This window comes from Oncorhynchus keta, chromosome 17 (genome assembly GCF_023373465.1).
Source record: "Oncorhynchus keta strain PuntledgeMale-10-30-2019 chromosome 17, Oket_V2, whole genome shotgun sequence".
Taxonomy (NCBI): domain Eukaryota; kingdom Metazoa; phylum Chordata; class Actinopteri; order Salmoniformes; family Salmonidae; genus Oncorhynchus; species Oncorhynchus keta.
The window spans coordinates 8298498-8316931 of NC_068437.1; the positions used below are offsets into that span (position 1 = coordinate 8298498).

Here is an 18434-nt window from a genome sequence, read left to right on the forward strand (position 1 = left end):
GACTTTATTGAACACAACGGCCATTTGTTGTGTAGCTGATTTATTTTATCGCTATTTCTGACTTTTGTGACTCCTCTGCTGGTTTGGAAAATGTTTTATTTTATTTATTTATAAAACAAAAATTGTTTGCCCTTTTTTCTCCCCAATTTCATGGTATCCAATTGGTAGTAGTCTCATTGCTGCAACTCCCGTACGGACTCGGGAGAGGCGAAGGTCGAGAGCCATGCGTCCTCCGAAACACAACCCAACCTAGCCGCACTGCTTCTTGACACAACACACATCCAACCCGGAAGCCCCATTGGAAATTATAAATGGACTGTTTGAAAATGTGAATAAAAAAAAACAAACACATTTTTATTTGGCGTACCTCCGACGGCATTGCGCGTACCCCAGTTTGGGAATACCTGATCTGGGGTATGGTGACTGCCATACCCAATTGACGCCCCTGCATAGATGGAACCATCATGGTTTTTGATCATCTTTTTTTAGCCCAGTGGCTCATATACTTTCTAGTCAAATGTTGATAATGATATTACATTTTCTCTCCACAGAATGCGAGGAATGTTCTCAATGACACTTGTGCTGCTTGTGTTCTTGATGGTCACAGTAGAGGCAGGACACAAACATGGTGACAAAAAAGGTGAGACGTGATAAAACTACATTGTGTACAGTATTTCAGATTGAACTAAATACAGTTGGAGTAGGACGTTTACATACACCTTAGCCAAATACATTTAAACTCAGTTGTTCACCATTCCTGACATTTAAAAATTCCCTGTCTTAGGTAATTTAGAATCACTACTTTATTTTAAGAATGTGAAATGTCAGAATAATTGTAGAGAAATTGATTTATTTCAACTTTTATTTCTTTCATCACATTCCCTGTGGGTCAGAAGTTTACATACACTCAATTAGTATTTGGTAGCATTGCCTTTAAATTGTTTAACTTGGGTCAAACGTTTCGGGAAGCCTTCCACAAGCTTCCACAATAAGTTGGGTGAATTTTGGCCCATTCCTCCTGACAGAGCTGGTGTAACTGAGTCAGGTTTGTAGGCCTCCTTGCTCGCTCACACTTTTTCAATTTTGCCCACAAATTTTCTATAGGCTTGAGGTCAGGGCTTCGTGATGGCCACTCCAATATCTTGACTTTGTTGTCCTTAAGCCATTTTGCCACAACTTTGGAAGTATGCTTGTGGTCATTGTCCATTTGGAAGACACATTTGCGACCAAGCTTTAACTTCCTGACTGTTGTTTTAAGATGTTGCTTCAATATATCCACATCATTTTTGTACCTCATGATGATATCTATTTTGTGAAGTGCACCAGTCCCTCCTGCAGCAAAGCACCCCCACAACATGATGCTGCCTCCCCCGTGCTTCACGGTTGGGATGGTGTTCTTCGGCTTGCATGCCTCCCCCTTTTTCCTCCAAACATAACGATGGTCATTATGGCCAAACAGTTCTATTTTGTTTCATCAGACCAGAGGATATTTCTCCAAAAAGTACGATCTTTGTCCCCATGTGCAGTTGCAAACTGTAGTCTGGCTTTTTATGGCAGTTTTGGAGCAGTGGCTTCATCCTTGCTGAGCGGCCTTTCAGGTTATGTCGAGATAGGACTCGTTTTACTGTGGAAATACATACTTTTGTACCTGTTTCCTCCAGAATCTTCACAAGGTTCTTTGCTGTTGTTCTGGGATTGATTTGCACTTTCCGCATCAAAGTACGTTCATCTCTAGGAGACAGAACGTGCCTTCTTCCTGAGCGGTATGACGGCCGCATGGTCCCATGGTGTTTATACTTGCATACTATTGTTTGTACAGATGAACGTGGTACCTTCAGGCATTTGGAAATTGCTCCCAAGGATGAGCCAGACTTGTGGAGGTCTACAATTTTTCTTCTGAGGTCTTGGCTGATTTCTTTTGATTTTCCCATGATGTCACGCAAAGAGGCACTGAGTTTGAAGGTAGGCCTTGAAATACATCCACAGGTACACCTCCAACTGACTCAAATGATTTCAATTAGCCTATCAGAAGCTTCTAAAGCCATGACATAATTTTCTGGAATTTTCCAAGCTGTTTAAAGGCACAGTCAACTTAGTGTATGTAAACTTCTGTCCCACTGGAATTGTGATACAGTCAATTATAAGTGAAATAATCTGTCTGTAAACAATTGTTGGAAAATGTCTTGTGTCATGCACAAAGTAGTTTGCCAAAACTATAGTGTGTTAGCAAGAAATTTGTGGAGTGGTTGAAAAACAAGTTTTAATGACTCCAACCTAAGTGTATGTAAACTTCCGACTTCAACTGTACATCCATTTGAAAAAGCCCATGTTCTTTACCAATGTTATGTTTTGTCACAACAAATGTCTGCCATCTTTGGGTGGCCACAGGTCAGAAAGCCAAAGGGGGGCAAGCAGAGTGCCCTGAGAAGTGCTTTGTCAAATGTGTTCCCAACGCTGGTGACTTTGGGGATGGGTTCTGTGAGGCAACCTGCAGCAAGCACACCACCAAACAATGCAATATCCCTTGCAACTGGAAGAAGGCCTTTGGCGGTAAGAGTGCAAATGTTGGAAATAAACTGTGGTCCTGGCATGTGCATTCGGAAAGTATTTAGACCCCTTGACTTTTCCCACATTTTGCGACATTACAGCCTTATTCTGAAATGGATTGAAAAAAATAGCTTTGCAGACATTTTTGCAAATGTACAAAACAAAAATAATGGAAATATCACATTTATATGTTTTCAGACACTTCACTCAGTACTTTGTTGAAGCACCTTTGGCAGCGATTACAGCCTGGAGTCTTCTTGGGTATGACGCTGCAAGCTTGGCACACCTGTATTTGGGGAGTTTCCCTTAGTTTTTTCGTGATCACTGGTCAGGTCTCATCGGGACAGGAAAAACTCTGGGCCCTAATCATAATGGAATTCCAATAACTTGTATTTTTTTTGGGGGGTATTTTTGATTAAATACATGGTATTTCTTTCTAGCTAGAGGTGAAATAAACGCACACCTATTTAGGTCAGGTGCTGGCTAGCGGAGTGGAACACTTGAGAATAAAAGGAGAACTGCACACTCTAGGAGCTCAGATGCAAAAATGTAATGTCCAACGTTTCGACAGACAAGCTGTCTTCATCAGGGTATTATGACAAACACTGACTCGTTTATATAGTGTCAAAAGACACACATGTGTCTGTAATCATGGCCGGGTTAGGCCTGATATCATTGGTTAATTCTCATAAAAGAGCATACAAAAAACATAAATGGATAGTGTACGATCATAGATACAACTTGGCTACATAAGCCTACAAACATTTACAATAGCAAAATCACAATAATCACAAGAATGGTTTCAGATCAAAGTCTGCATTGAGACCGAATTAAAGACCCAGGCAGCCTCTCGTTTTAACAGTAAATTATCGAGGTCACACCCTCTCCTTATGAGGGTGACATGTTCGATGCCAATATAACGTAGAGACAAAATCGAGTGATTTGCTTCCAAAAAGTGGGCCTCGACTGGGTAAGTTGAGTTTTTCCACCTAATGGTGCTACGATGCTAAAAAATTCGTACTTTTAATTTGCGCTTTGTTTTACCCACATAATTTTTACCACAAGGACAAGTTATAAGATAAACACCTGCACTAGTGGAGAAAGTGATAACACTTTTTGTTGGGATCTGTTTCCCTGTTTGGGGGTGTTTGAAGGATCTACATTTATAAGTGCCATTGCATTGAGCACAGCCATTACACCTGTAGTTTACATCCAGTAGGGGCGCAAATAGACGTTGTGCAGGGATATCTTGGGGTGGTAAATCAGAGTTTATTAATTGATCTCTGAGATTTCTGCCCAGCGAGAATACGACCAAGTAGTCTAGCTGACTGCAAGTACAGGTTCACCAACTGGGGAGAGTGTGACACAAACACCGGCACCAAGAGCCGGTCAGGAACCCTGAAGAAAGACCTATTCAAGTTAGAGTTAGTTCAAGTTAGGCCACCATCTAGGTGACCAAGCCCTGCTCCTCCAGGCCGAAGGGGAAGGGAGGAAAAGGTAGGTTGGATCTCAATAGAGATCGGTAGCCTAGTGGTTAAAGCGTTGGACTAATAACCGGAAGGTTGCAAGTTCAAATCCCTGAGCTGGCAAGGTACAAATCTGTTGTTCTGCCCCTGAACAGGCACTGTTCCTTGTCATTGAAAATAAGAATTTGTTCTTAACTGACTTGCCTAGTTAAATAAAGGTAAAAAAAAAAAAAGACCACCATAGGACAAACCTAGCGGGCAACACTGGTTTGTTAAGGGGATGAAGAATGTAGATGTTTAGCATACTTTTTAGTAGGTATGAATTTGTCACTAAACTGGAAAAGCAGGTTCTCCAAAACAACATGAAACACGAAGCAATCACAGGAGAATAGAAAGCAGTTCATATGCTGCGACAAAGGAATTTCCTTGCTGCCATATCAAAATGTAATTTACCCTTTGCCTGAGAATACCACTCATTGAATCCAAACACGTCTTTTTCTTCTTCCATTTCTTCAGGGAAGAAGGCAAGAGGAGAATGAGAACTAAAGAGGGAAGCTGACAGAGAAACAGCAGGTGTGACATTTGGCTTACTTCAGTAGAACAATCATCTCCTTCCTTCACCAAACACTCAAACAGTGCTTCTGTCTACGTCCCAAATAGCCCCCTATTGACCAGTAGTGCACAATACAGTATGCCACTGAGTCTCTGGGACAGGGGTACATTCGGCCCTCCATCTCACCCGTCTCCTCGAGTTTCTTTTTTGTGAAGAAAAAAGAGGGAGGTTTGCGTCCGTGTATTGATTATAGAGGTCTAAATGCCATCACAGTGGGGTTTAGTTACCCTCTACCTCTCATCGCTACGGCGGTGGAATCATTTCACGGAGCACATCGGGCCACTATGAGTGCCTCGTCATGCCGTATGGGTTAAAGAATGCTCCAGCCGTCTTTCAATCCTTTGTAGACGAGATTCTCAGGGACCTGCAAGGGCAGGGAGTGGTTGTTATATCGATGACATTCTGATCTACTCAGCCACCCACGCTGCGCATGTGTCTCTCGTACGCAAGGTGCTTGGTAGACTGCTGGAGCATGACCTATACGTCAAGTCTGAGAAATGTGTTCTCCAAACAAGCCGTCTCCTTCCTGGGTTATCGCATTTCCACCTCGGGGGTGGTGATGGAATGTGACCGCATTAAGGCCATGCGTAATTGGCCAACTCTGACCACGGTAAAGGAGGTGCAGCGGTTTTTGGGTTTTGCCAACTACTACCGGAGGTTTATCCGGGGTTTTGGCCAGGTAGCAGGTACCACACTGCTGAAGGGGGACCCGGTGCGTTTGCAGTGGTCAGCAGAGGCGGACAGAGCTTTCAACAGGTTGAGGGCGCTGTTCACGGATGCACCCGTGTTGGGGCACCCGCACTCCTATCTAGCATTTATAGTGGAGGCTGATGCGTCCGAGGCTATGGTGGGTGCCATGCTATCACAGCACTCGGATACGCCACCAAAACTCCGCCCCTGTGCTTTCTTTTCGAGGAAGCTCAGTCCGTAACTATGATGTGGGGGAGGGGAGTTGTAGAGGTGGTCAGGGCTCTGAAGGTGTGGAGACACTGGCTTGAGGGGGCTAAGCACCCCTTTCTCATCTGGACCGACCACCAGAATCTGGAGTATATTCGGGCAGCTAGGAGAACCCACGTCAGGCAAGGTGGGCCATGTTTTTCACCCGATTCCGTTTTACGCTGTAATATAGACCGGGCTCCCAGAACGTAAAGGCTGACACACGGTCCCGCCTTTACGACACGAAGGATCGGTCCACGAGCCTACTCCCATCCTTCTCGCCTCGAGGCTGATAGCACCAGTGGTATGGGAGGTGGACTCCGACATCGAGCGGGCGTTATGGGCGGAGCCCGAGCCTCCTCAGTGTCCAGCTGTACGGAAGTACGTGCAGCTTGGTGTCCGGGACCAACTGATTCAGTGGGCTCACGTCCTACCCTCCTCGGGTCACCCTAGGGTGGCAAGGACAGTGGGGAGCCTCCGGGAGAGGTATTGGTGGCCCACCTTGGCTAGGGACGTTAGGGTTTATATCTCTTCCTTTTCGGTATGCGCCCAGAGTAAGGCTCCTAGGCACCTTCCTAGAGGGAAGTTACAACCCCTCCCCGTTCCACAACGGCCATGGTCTCACCTATCTGTAGATTTCCTGACTGATCTCCCCCGTCTCAGGGGAACAATACGGTTTTGGTGATTGTGGATTGGTTCTCTAAGTCCTGCCGTCTCCTCCCGTTTCCCGGTCTCCCTACAGCCCTACAGACTGCAGAGGCATTATTCACCCACTTCTTCCGGCACTACGGGGTGCCGGAGGACATCGTCTCTGATCGGGGTCCCCAGTTCACGTCCCGAGTATGGAGGGCGTTCATGGAGCGTCTGGGGGTCTCGGTCAGCCTGACCTCCGGTTATCATCCCGAGAGTAATGGGCAGGTGGAGAGAGTGAACCAGGAGGTGGGTAGGTTTCTGAGGTCATATTGCCAGGACTGGCCAGGGGAGTGGGTGAGATACATCCCCTGGGCTGAGATGGCACAGAACTCACTACGCTACTACTCTACTAACGTGTCCCTATTTCAGTGTGTGTTGGGGTACCAGCCGGTCCTGGCACCATGGCATCCGAGCCAGACCGAGGCACCTGCGGTGGAGGAATGGGTGCAGCGCTCCAAGGAGACCTGGAGGGCTGTCCAGGAATCCCTCCAACAAGCCAGTGGACGGCAGAAAAGGAGTGCTGACCGCCACCGCAGTGAGGCCCCCATGTTTGTACCGGGGGACAGGGTCTGGCTCTCGACCCAAAACCTACCCCTCCGCTTGCCCTGCCGGAAGCTGGGGCTGCAGTGTGTAGGGCCCTTCAAAGTCCTGAAGAGAATAAACAAGGTGTGTTATCGATTACAACTCCCTTCCTATTATCGTATTAACCCCTCGTTTCATTCAGGCCGGTGGTAGCTGGTCCCCTGCAGGACGGTGAGGTGCCGGAGGTCCCTCCTCCCCCTCTGGACATCGAGGGGTCCCAGGCGTACACGATACGGGCCATTCTGGACTCGAGACGCCGGGTGAGGGGCCTGCAGTACCTCGTGGAATGGGAGGGGTACGGTCCGGAGGAGAGGTGCTGGGTACCGACCGGTGGGGGCCATTATGGATCCGTCAATGTTGAGGGATTTCCATCGTCTCCATCCAGATAGCCCTGCGCCTCACCCTCCGGGTCGACCTCGAGGCCGGTGTCGGGGGGAGCCTCCTACCGAAGGTGGCTCCCCTTCCCGTTCGGGTGGCGCTCGGCGGTCGTTGTCGCCGGCCTACTAGCTGCCACTGATTCTTTCCTCCCCCCCCCTTGTCTGTTTATTGGTTACACCTGTTATGTATTTTGGTGATTAGTTGGGCTTTATTAGCCGCCTGTTCTTTGTGCGGAATTGTTTGTGTGACATTTGTGCATGTTTGAGACGAACATGTTTTTTCCTGTTCGTGGGTTTTGCTGGACTGTTTTAGTCCCCGTGTTTGGGGCATTTGTTTTTGTAAGTGCCCAGTGTCTCGTGGGGTGGCCTATGTTCGCCGTGTGAGCATTAAAGAGCACTACCTTGAACTCTCTGTGTCCTGCGCCTGACTTCGCACCCACTACACCCAGATCGTTACACAAGCAAGATATTCATCAGCATTTCTCTGACTACGTTCCTCCATTGAGTCAAAAAATATATATATTCCAGGAGGACCATGAGCTATTGTTATCGATAAGTTGTCTGATTCATAATTTTCACTTCGAATAGAAGTAGAGGGACTTTTGTGGACTTGGCCAGATAATTCTGCATCTTTGTTGCAATCTTCACATATGATTTGGCACAATATTTGCAAATGTACACCGCTTTTCCTTCTACATTAGCTGCAGTGAAATGTCTCCACACATCAGATAGTGCCCGAGCTGCAGAGTTCCTCTGTGGAGATGGGAGAATATTCCAGAAGAACAACAATCTCTGCAGCACTCCAGCAATTATGCCTTTATGGTAGAGTGGCCAGATGGAAGCCACTCCTCAGTAAAAGGCACATGACAGCCTGCTTGGAGTTTGCCAAAAGGCACCTAAAGACTCTCAGACCATGAGAAATAAGATTCTCTGGTCTGATGAAACCAAGATTGAACTCTTTGGCCTGAATGCCAAGTGTCACATCTGGAGGAAACCTGACACCATCCCTAGGATGAAGTATGGTGATGGCAGCATCATATAGTGGGGAAATTTTTCAGAGGCCGGGACTGGGAGACTAGTCAGGATCAAGGGAAAGATGAACGGAGAAAAGTACAGAGAGATCATTGATGTTGATGAAAACCTGCTCCAGAGCACTCAGGACCTCATACTGGGGTGAAGGTTCACCTTCCAACAGGACAACGACCCTAAGCACACAGCCAAGACAACGCAGGAGTGGCTTCGGGACAAGTCTCTGAATGTCTTTGAGTGGCCCAGCCAGAGCCCGGTCTTGATTCTGATTGAACATCTCTGGAGAGACCTGATCATAGCTGTCCAGAGGTGCTCCCCATCCAACCTGACCAAACTTGAGAGGATCTGCAGAGAAGAATGGGAGAAACTCCCCAAATACAGGTGTGCCAAGCTTGTAGTGTCATACCCTTGTAGTGTCATACCCAATAACTCAAATCAAATCAAATTTGATTTGTCACATACACATGGTTAGCAGATGTTAATGCGAGGTTAGCGAAATGCTTGTGCTTCTAGTTCCGACCATGCAGTAATATCTAACAAGTAATCGAAACCTAACAATTTCACAACAACTACCTTATACACAAAAGTGTAAAGGAATGAATAAGAATATGTACATAAAAATATATGAATGAGCGATGGCTGAACGGCATAGGCAAGATGCAGTAGATGGTATAGAGTACAGTATATACACAAGAGATGAGTAATGTAGGGTATGTAAACATTATATAACGTGGCATTGTTTAAAGTGGCTAGTGATACATTTATTACATACATTGTTTCTTTATTAAAGTGGCTAGAGATGAGTCAGTATGTTGGCAGCAGCCACTCAATGTTAGTGATGGCTGTTTAACAGTCTGATGGCCTTGAGATAGCTGTTTTTCAGTCTCTTGGTCCCCGCTTTGATGCACCTGTACTGACCTCGCCTTCTGGATGATAGAAGGGTGAACAGGCAGTGGCTCGGGTGGTTGTTGTCCTTGACGATCTTTTTGGCCTTTCTGTGACATCGGATGGTGTAGGTGTCCTGGAGGGCAGGTAGTTTGCCCTCGGTGATGCGTTGTGCAGACCTCACCACCCTCTGGAGAGCCTTACGGTTGTGGGCGGAGCAGTTGCTGTACCAGGCGGTGATACAGCCCGACAGGATGCTCTCGATTATGCATGTGTAAAAGTTTGTGAGTGTTTTTGGTGACAAGCCAAATTTGTTCAGCCTCCTGAGGTTGAAGAGGGGCTGCTGCGCCTTCTTCACCACGCTATCTGCGTGGGTGGACCATTTCAGTTTGTCCGTGATGTGTACGCCGAGGAACTTAAAACTTTCTACCTTCTCCACTACTGTCCCGTCGATGTGGATAGGGGGCTGCTCCCTCTGCTGTTTCCTGAAGTCCACCCACGATCATCTCCTTTGTTTTGTTGACATTGAGTGTGAGGTAATTTTCCTGACACCACACTCCAAGGGCCCTCACCTCCTCCCTGTAGGCCATCTTGTCGTTGTTGGTAATCAAGCCTACCACTGTAGTGTCATCTGCAAACTTGATGATTGAGTTGGAGGCATGCATGGCCACGCGGTCATGGGTGAACAGTGAGTACAGGAGAGGGCTGAGAACGCACCCTTGTAGGGCCCCAGTGTTGAGGATCAGTGGGGTGGAGATGTTGTTTCCTACCCTCACAACCTGGGGGCGGCCCATCAGGAAGTCCAGGACCCAGTTGCACAGGGCGGGGTCGAGACCCAGGGTCTCGAGCTTAATGACAAGTTTGGAGGGTACTATGGTGTTGAATGCTGAGCTGTAGTCGATGAACAACATTCTTACATAGGTATTCCTCTTGTCCAGATGGGTTAGGGCAGTGTGCAGTGTGATTGCGATTGCATCGTCTGTGGACCTATTGGGGCGGTAAGTAAATTGGAGTTGGTCTTGGGTGTCAGGTAGGGTGGAAGTGATATGGTCCTTGACTAGTCTCTCAAAGGACTTCATGATGATGGAAGTGAGTGCTATAGGGCGATAGTAATTTAGCTCCAGGCTGTAATCACTGCTAAAGGTGTTTCAACAAAGTGCTGAGTAAAGAGTCTGAATATTTATGTAAATGTGATATTTACACTATTAATTTGTTATACATTTGCTAAAATGTCTACAAACCTATTTTTGCTTTGTCATTATGGGGTATTGTGTGTAGATTGATAAGGAAAAAAACAATTTAATCAATTTTAGTACAAGGCTTAACAAAAACACTGTAAATCAGTGTTCAGAGTTGATAGGACATCCTTGTTTTTTTTTGTTTCCCCCAATTTCGTGGTATCCAATTGTTAGTAATTACTATCTTGTCTCATCGGTACAACTCCAGTACGGGCTCGGGAGAGACTAAGGTCGAAAGCCATGCGTCCTCTGAAACACAACCCAACCAAGCCGCACTGCTTCTTACCACAGCGCGCATCCAACCCGGAAGCCAGCCGCACCAATGTGTCCTGGTTAGTGTGCACAGCGCCCGGCCCAGCACAGGAGTCGCTGGTGCGCGATGAGACAAGGATATCCCTACCAGTCAAACCCTCCCTAACCCGGATGACGCTAGGCCAATTGTGCTTCGCCCCACGGACCTCCCGGTTGCGGCCGGCTGCGACAGAGCCTGGGCACGAATCCAGAGTGTCTGGTGGGACAGGTAGCGCTGCAATGCAGTGCCCTAGACCACTGCGCCACCCGGGAAGCCACCATCCTTGGTTTTTAACAGAAAATGTAACTCAGCTTCTAGAGATAGTTGTAATAAAGGTATAGGTACGAAATTAAATGTCAAAACAAACAACAGTATGAACAAAATACTAATATTTCTTCGATGATCATGAGTGTCATGTTCAAGGAGCTCGAAAATACCTATTTTAGAAGATTATGAGGAATAGGTTTTTAAGTGCGTATGTGTACTGTCTACAGTACATCTAAGAAACAAATATTGGAATTATATGGAATGCTAGAACTCCTCTGCTAAATGTCTTTTTTAACTATAGAAATGACTGGCATTGCAACATAAGGTTTGTATAAAATAACAAGAATAAAATACTGTACTGTTGTTTTGTATAAAAATGTTTTTATGTTTTGTCTGAATACTGTACAGACATCTGTAACTGTTTTTTGGTGTTTAATTATGGTAGTCTGTTACATATTTTACGTATTATTATTATTATTACATATTGAAATGTTCAGGTCAAAGGGGAATACATTTTAGGATTGTAGTGTGTAACTTTTCAATCCATTGTTTGAATGGTTGGATATGAGCTGCGTGTGACTTTCCAGCCACAAAACCTCTCATCATTCAGATTGGACTTTCAATCTTTTTTTTTTTATATTCCCTTGTACGTCACATTGCTTGAAGACTCATCTTAAAGTCGACATCGTGTTTAATATCATAGGTCTTTGAAAAGAGTTTTCGATGCCACAATTAATATTTTCATACCTCCATCCACCTCTGTCACCAGAGTCACCTTCATCTTAGTGGTATTTTTTGGGGGATTTTATTAGGATCCCCATTAGCTGTTGCAAAAGCAACTCTTCCTGGGGTCCACACAAAACATGATACAGAATGACATAATACAGAATGACATAATACAGAACATCAATAGACAAGAAATCTGTGGGTTTCACATGTTGTTGTGTTTTTTACGGCATTTCAAATCTTTCCTGTTTGCCAGGTTCTGAACAAAGGGATGCAAGGTCCTGAACAGTAGCGTCATTCCTTGGTATCAATCCAATCCCTCTTTCAATCTCAAGGATAGATTTATCCATTCCACAACTGATAATGATTTCAGTCATGTCTACTCTTCTTTAAACTTTATGGAATTTATTTTAAAAGGTTAAGGGTTATCTTATGTATTTTTTTTGTATACTGAACAAAAATATCAATGCAAGTGTTGGTCCCATGTTTCATGAGCTAAAATAAAAGATCCCAGAAATGTTCCTTACACACAAAAAGCTTATTTCTCTCAAATGTTTTGCACAAATTTGTTTACATCCCTGTTAGTGAGCTTTTCTGCTAAACTATGATAATCCATACACCTGACAGGTGTGGCATATTAAGAAGCTGATTAAACAGCATGTTCATTACACAGGTGCACCTTGCTCTGGGAACAATAAAAGGCCAAAATGCGCAGTTTTACCACACAACACAATGCCACAGATGTCGCAATTGTTGAGGGAGTGTACAATTGGCATTCTAACTGCAGGAATGTTACCAGAGCTGTTGCCAGAGAATTGAATGTTAATTTCTCTACCATAAGCCGTCTCCAACGTCATTTTAGAGAATTTGGCAATGCGTCCAATCGGTCTCACAACCGCAGACCACCAGCCTAGAACCTCCACATCTGGTTTCTTCACCTGCAGTATCGTCTGAGACAGCTGATGAAACTGTGGGTTTGCACAACGGAAGAATATCTGCAAAAACTGTCAGAAACAGTGACGATATCCTGAGGCCCATTGTCATGCCATTCATCTACCACCATCACCTCATGTTTCAGAATGATAATGCATGGCCCCATATCGCAAGGATCTGTATACAATTCCTGAAAGCTGAAAATGTCCCATGGCCTGCATACTCACCAGACATGTCACCCATTGAGCATATTTAGGATGGTGCCAGAGGGGAGTTTCCTCCCATCGTACCAGTCCCTCTCTGTGATGCCACCCCCTACAGGTTTGAGACACTCAATGCAGAGTCTGGCTGCTGCCTGTTTGTAGACATTGATGAGTGAATATCTGTCATCCGCCATCGATGACCACTAAGGGCGGAAGAGGACCTAGTGGTAAGGACTTGCGCTTCCTCATCCTCTTCTGCTGCCTGGAGGAGGAAGAGGACAATGACAGGTCTCCCTCCCCTTTCCCTGAAAGAGTGAGTGAAGGTCCTCAGGGTAGCCATCCAAAATGTTGGCCCATGAGGTCTGGGTAGTCTCCCCACATGGCTTGCACATGTTTGAGGCCCAGGCAGATGACACACAGGCAGTGCGTGTCCTTGCCCCACATGGACACACAGGCCTTGAATCAGAGAGGTGCAGGGGAATGCCATAATCGACATCCATGTCTTCAGTGCCTGGGGAACAGTGGGTTAACTGCCTTGCTCAGAACAACAGATTGTTACCTTGTCAGCTCAGGATTTGATACAGCAACCTTTCGTTTACTGGCCCAATGCTCTAACCACTAGGTTACCTGACGCCCTAAGTGACATCTCAAGGATGATCAAAGAAAAATGCACCTGAGCTCAATTTGGAGTGTCATAGCAAAGGGGTGTGAACACTTATGTAAATGAGATATTTCTGTATTTAATTTTCTACAAATTTGCTAAAATATCTACAAACATGTTTTCACTTTGTCATTATGGGGTATTGGGTGTAGATCGGTTAGAAACTAAATCAAATGAATCCACTTTGAATTGAGACTGTAAGACAACTAAATGTGGAATAAGTCAAAGGGTATGAATGCTTTCTGATTGCAGCTGAGGTTGCTCGATCTGATGTTGGCCTACAGCACCGTTAGCAGCGATTTGAGTGAACATTCCATAATCTAGTATCAGTAATTCATGATTTTGTATTTTGTAAGAAATGGCAGTATATCTTCATCACAATATTACATCAACACAAACAAAAGCAAGAGGCATATAGAATTGTCAGCAGACAGAGGAACGGCATTATTTTAACAACATTATACAGTTGTTACAAAGGATTGGCTTAGTACAGCTTAGGCTTTGGATGTCATACCTTTTAATGTGCTGCTTCGAAACATTTTGTTCGATTTTTGATACTATTTTACATAGACAATTATCTTCGTAGTCCATCAATCAAATGCATCTTCCTTAAATAATCAAATGTTCTATCACATATTATAATAGAGTAGCTCACATCATCCTCACTTCAACACCTGTGTTTCTGTACTGACACCTCAGTAGGTTCTTGAAGGTCTTTCTGAAGGTGACGTTACACAGTGCATAGCACGCTGGGTTGACTGTGCTGTTGATATAACACAGCCAGTAGCCCATGGTCCACGCTGTGTCTGGGACGCAAAAGTGACAGTAGGTGCCAATGATGGCCATGACACTATAAGGAGTCCAGGTGAGAATGAAGGCTAGGAGAATAGCAAAAATAGTCTTGGTCACTTTCCTCTCCCTCGCTACAATCCTTCTCCTCTTCAACTGGGTCTTACTGAAGCTGGGAAATGGGGGAAACATTTTTCTGAGCTGACTAGTTGTATTGGAGCCATTAAGGATAGAGCTTGGCTGGGAGACCTTGGTAGCAGAGCTGTTCTTATCCCCTGTGCGATTGAACGTGACCCTACTGTTGGACCATCTGCAGTCTTGGTTAATCTCACTAGGTAATTGGTCTAGAGAGGGGGTAACATCTGAAGTGGGGATGACATTATTGTTGGCCTGCTCTGTAGAGTCTTTCAGGGCCTTGATAATCCCCTGTTTAGCGTAGACAATCGTCTCTGCTTCGATGGAAATGGCCAAGTCGCTCTTTGGCTCAGTGTCTGTCTGGGTTGAGACGCAGCTCCTCTTCAGATGGCAGCTGTGTTTCGGTCGTCCACTAGAGGTCCTCGCTCTGCTACTATGCAGCTCTGCAGTGAGGCGACTGCGGCTGGCAAAGGAGATCCGGGTGTACAGGACAATCATGATAACCGCCGGCAGGTAGAATGCGGATAGCGTCATCCCCAGTGTAACCGAGGGTTTGGACAGGAGCTGGATGTAGCACTCCCCATCAGGGACGATCCGTTTGCCGACGAAGGACTGCCAGAAGAGGATGGCCGGGGCCCAAAGGAACAGAGACAGGAGCCAGGCTGCTGCGATCATCAGCCCAGCCAGTCTGGTGGTCCGCCTGGATGGGTAGGTCAATGGTCGGGTCACGCAGAAGTAGCGGTCGAAGCAGATGATCAGGAGGTTCATAACCGAAGCGTTGCTGACCACGTAGTCCAAGGCCAACCACAGGTCACAGATGACCGCACCCAGGGGCCAGTAGCCCTTCATGATATAGAGGGTGTAGAGGTTCATGGAGAGCAAACCGATGATGAGGTCAGCACACGCCAGGCTGAACAGGAAGTAGTTGTTGACTGTCTGGAGGTGGCGGTTGACTTTGATTGACAGCATCACCAGGACGTTGCCCACGACGGTGATGAAGCTGAGCGAGCCGGTCACTATGACGATGAGGATCAGTTCAGCAGTGGTGTAACGGCAGCCAGGTCTCCCATAAGCTCCAGAGGAGTGGTTGCCGTAGGGATGGACCCAGCTGACGTTGTTTTCCATATCAGATGAAGGCACTTGATGAAAACAAACAAATAAACAAAAAATTGAATACCTATGGTTGCATTTGAAGATTTTTTATCAAATATCTTATCCGAAAAATGGTTACAATGTCCTCTATTCAATTTTAATAGCCCATCCAGAATTTTCACAAAGAAACACCATTTGTGCTTGTAATTCCTAGATGAATAATAATGAATAGATTATCTTTGAAAGGAAGGGAATTGCATTGTAATAAACACTGCTCTATATTTGTATTCTGTGGTCTATGTTGAGATATTAATATATAACCTATGCCTATCAAAAGCTAATGTGTAGAAATGTTTTATGCATTGCTAAAGGGGCATTCTAATGTAACTTTCCAAGTTGGATCAGGTGAAGTATGCTTGCCGAATGAAAAACAAACCTGTGCACTAGCAGTTGTCATCCTGTTTGTATTCATGCGGGTTACATATTTTACAGGAATTAACTGATTAACTTACCCCTCAAATTAGAAGAAAGACTCTCGAAATCTTCAGTGTAATTTAAAGCAAATGTCCAGTCCTAACAAAAATCACACAGACTTAAATTACAAATTGGGCTGCCTGTGGTCCCACCGTCCCAGTCTGCAAGCATCTTCATAACCAATCCACAAGTGATTTACACACAGCAATAGCATCTTCACGAACATCTGTATGGTCTACCAGCCCTATGGCTGCTGTTCTCAATTAGGTTCACTCAAGTCTCCTTGCAGTAAAAGACTGGCAACACCTCGTAACGTCACAGATCTCTTGATATGTTTTCATGCAATAAGGATGGGCCTCCCCTCGAAGCCGGATTCATCTCTAGGTGTCTTCCTTTCAGGGAGTGTTTCCTGGTCACTGTTAATCTCTGCTTCTGTTTGCTCTCGGCCAGGTCACTGTACAAGCACTTTTTGTGACAACTGCTGATTTAAAGGGCTTTACATTTAATCGATTGAATAACACCACAGTATAGCCGACTGTACAAATGTTTTCTGTTTCTTCAAGTGCAGCCTGTTTTATGAATTTCAGCACAACCTTCAATGGATAACTACACAATATAGTCACTGCAAATGACATCACGGATGTATTTACTAATCAACGCAATGATCCAGACCAAGTACCAGATCCCTGAATAACCCACGCCTTAGTGAAGTTTCCCATTTTCATTTGCCTTTTTTCATTGTCAACATTTCATAGGATCTTTGGTGTTCCCATATGTGATATATAGCGCTTATTGGATGTGTACTGTAATCTCAATACATCTTAAAAGAACAGAAAATCTTCATCACATCAGAACTCTAAAACATTTGAGACAATTGATAAGAGGTTAGGGGGAGAGACAGCAGTCAATACTATATCCCAAGTCAAGTCATACAGATAGATACTACAGTAGATACTGCACCTTACCTGGTGTCCTTTTCTTCACCATTACTGACCTGAGGACTGTTAGAGAAACAGTATAGAGAAAACCTAGAGTCCTTTCACTGGTCAGTGGTCATGAAAGAAAGAAGATAATGAATGTATGTTTATTAAGTATTGTGACAGCAACTCTATGCCATCAACCCTCCACATTAGCCTCCTGGACAATTGAATACTGTTGTCAATATACTGTAGTTATGTGTGATGTTTCGACCAAGCTTAGTTTGTTTCTAGTTTTAATATGCAGCATAGGTCTTCTGTGAAAGAAGTTGAACAAGTAGCTGATTGAAGAAGCACAGGTGGACATTTTTGACATCTAACAAAAATGTATATCAAATCTATATTAAATCAACCATCCAAACATAGGAAGATAAGCTTAAGTAGGGTGTCCAATCATTGTCACTATCATAATCTGTTCAAAAGTTATAGGGTTTTTATCCTTGTAGGATGGCCAAGATTAGGGTGACAAAATCAATGGATGCCAGAAAAAAAAATTAGTAGTTAAAAAAAATCTGGATAACAGCATTGCGTCAGCTAGGCTGAATGCCGTGCGACAATTACTGCAAACTGACAGGCTCATGGCTGATCTTATCATCTTTCTTCTCGAATCCGGAGGACATAAAACAATATAGAGGTAAGATTAATCGATTTTAAGATGTAGTATTTTCATATTTTAATATACTCTTTTCATATTAACACGAAATTTCTGTTTTTCCCCCCAAAAAATGTATCAGAAAAACAACCGTATCTCTGTGAAATGTCAACAAAGCACTGTATCGCAAACTTTTTATTTTCAATTTGTGTCATGTTAATTTTGCGACCCGCGGAAACAACTGCAGAAGACCACCACAACACTTCAAAAGTCGCTGCCAGAAGCGGCACTGCTGTTAGGGCTCCGTGTTTATTAAAGGTTGTATTCATTAAAAAATATAGAATTTTAATATATTTGAAAAAAAAAAAACCCACTGAACGATTCAGAACATGAATAATAGTATTTGTCTTGGTAAAATGTATTTTATAACGTAATTGAAATTTCATCAGCAAAGCCTGTTTTCACCCACTCTGGGTAAGGAATAAGACTGATAATTCGTCATTGACAGCAAGTATGACATAGTATGTCATATGACAGCAAGTCACAGTTTGACTACATACTAGCAACAACAGTTTTAGTAGATTAAGAATAAGTAGTAGCAGGAACTATTGTAAACCATATCTGCACTGAGCTCTGACTCACATGGTTTAATAACAATCAAAACGAGGCTCACAAACAGCCTAGAGAGACTGTGAAATACAGTGGCCCCAAGGTAGTGAAATATACCAATTGATCGAAAACCAAGGCCAACATATGAAACATGCTTGGGACAATGCTGTTATCACTGTCAAGCAAAATATATTTTATCTGTGGGAAAACCTGGGTTTGTATCTGTATGTTTCACACAAACTGCATATCAGAGACCACTCCACACGTGCCTTAATACAAAGACTATGGATAGTAAAAAATGATAATATTCATAATATA

At 44.4% G+C, this 18434-nt stretch overlaps 2 protein-coding genes across 2 annotated transcripts; one reads left to right on the forward strand and one right to left on the reverse strand.

Moving 5' to 3' along the window:
• Positions 1-552: 552 nt before the first annotated feature.
• Positions 553-4002, forward strand: mdkb (midkine b). Its single transcript, XM_052467062.1, has 3 exons — positions 553-640; positions 2389-2550; positions 3872-4002. Exons 1-3 carry the CDS (start codon positions 553-555, stop codon positions 4000-4002), a joined length of 381 nt encoding a protein of 126 aa, XP_052323022.1.
• A 10029-nt stretch (positions 4003-14031) lies between these two features.
• chrm4b (cholinergic receptor, muscarinic 4b) lies at positions 14032-15501 on the reverse strand. The gene has a single exon (XM_035790224.2). It carries the CDS (start codon positions 15495-15497, stop codon positions 14100-14102), a length of 1398 nt encoding a protein of 465 aa, XP_035646117.1. The 5' UTR covers positions 15498-15501; the 3' UTR covers positions 14032-14099.
• Positions 15502-18434: the final 2933 nt, after the last annotated feature.

What these genes read in the sequence shown, in the direction of transcription:
- mdkb (XM_052467062.1), top strand. Translation starts at nt 553, where the DNA reads ATGCGAGGAATGTTCTCAATGACACTTGTGCTGCTTGTGTTCTTGATG. An exon ending in CAAACATGGTGACAAAAAAG is followed by an intron (nt 641 to 2,388) that starts GTGAGACGTGAT and finishes GGGTGGCCACAG; the next exon opens with GTCAGAAAGCCAAAGGGGGG. An exon ending in CTGGAAGAAGGCCTTTGGCG is followed by an intron (nt 2,551 to 3,871) that starts GTAAGAGTGCAA and finishes CAAGTAGTCTAG; the next exon opens with CTGACTGCAAGTACAGGTTC.
- chrm4b (XM_035790224.2), bottom strand. Translation starts at nt 15,497, where the DNA reads ATGGAAAACAACGTCAGCTGGGTCCATCCCTACGGCAACCACTCCTCT.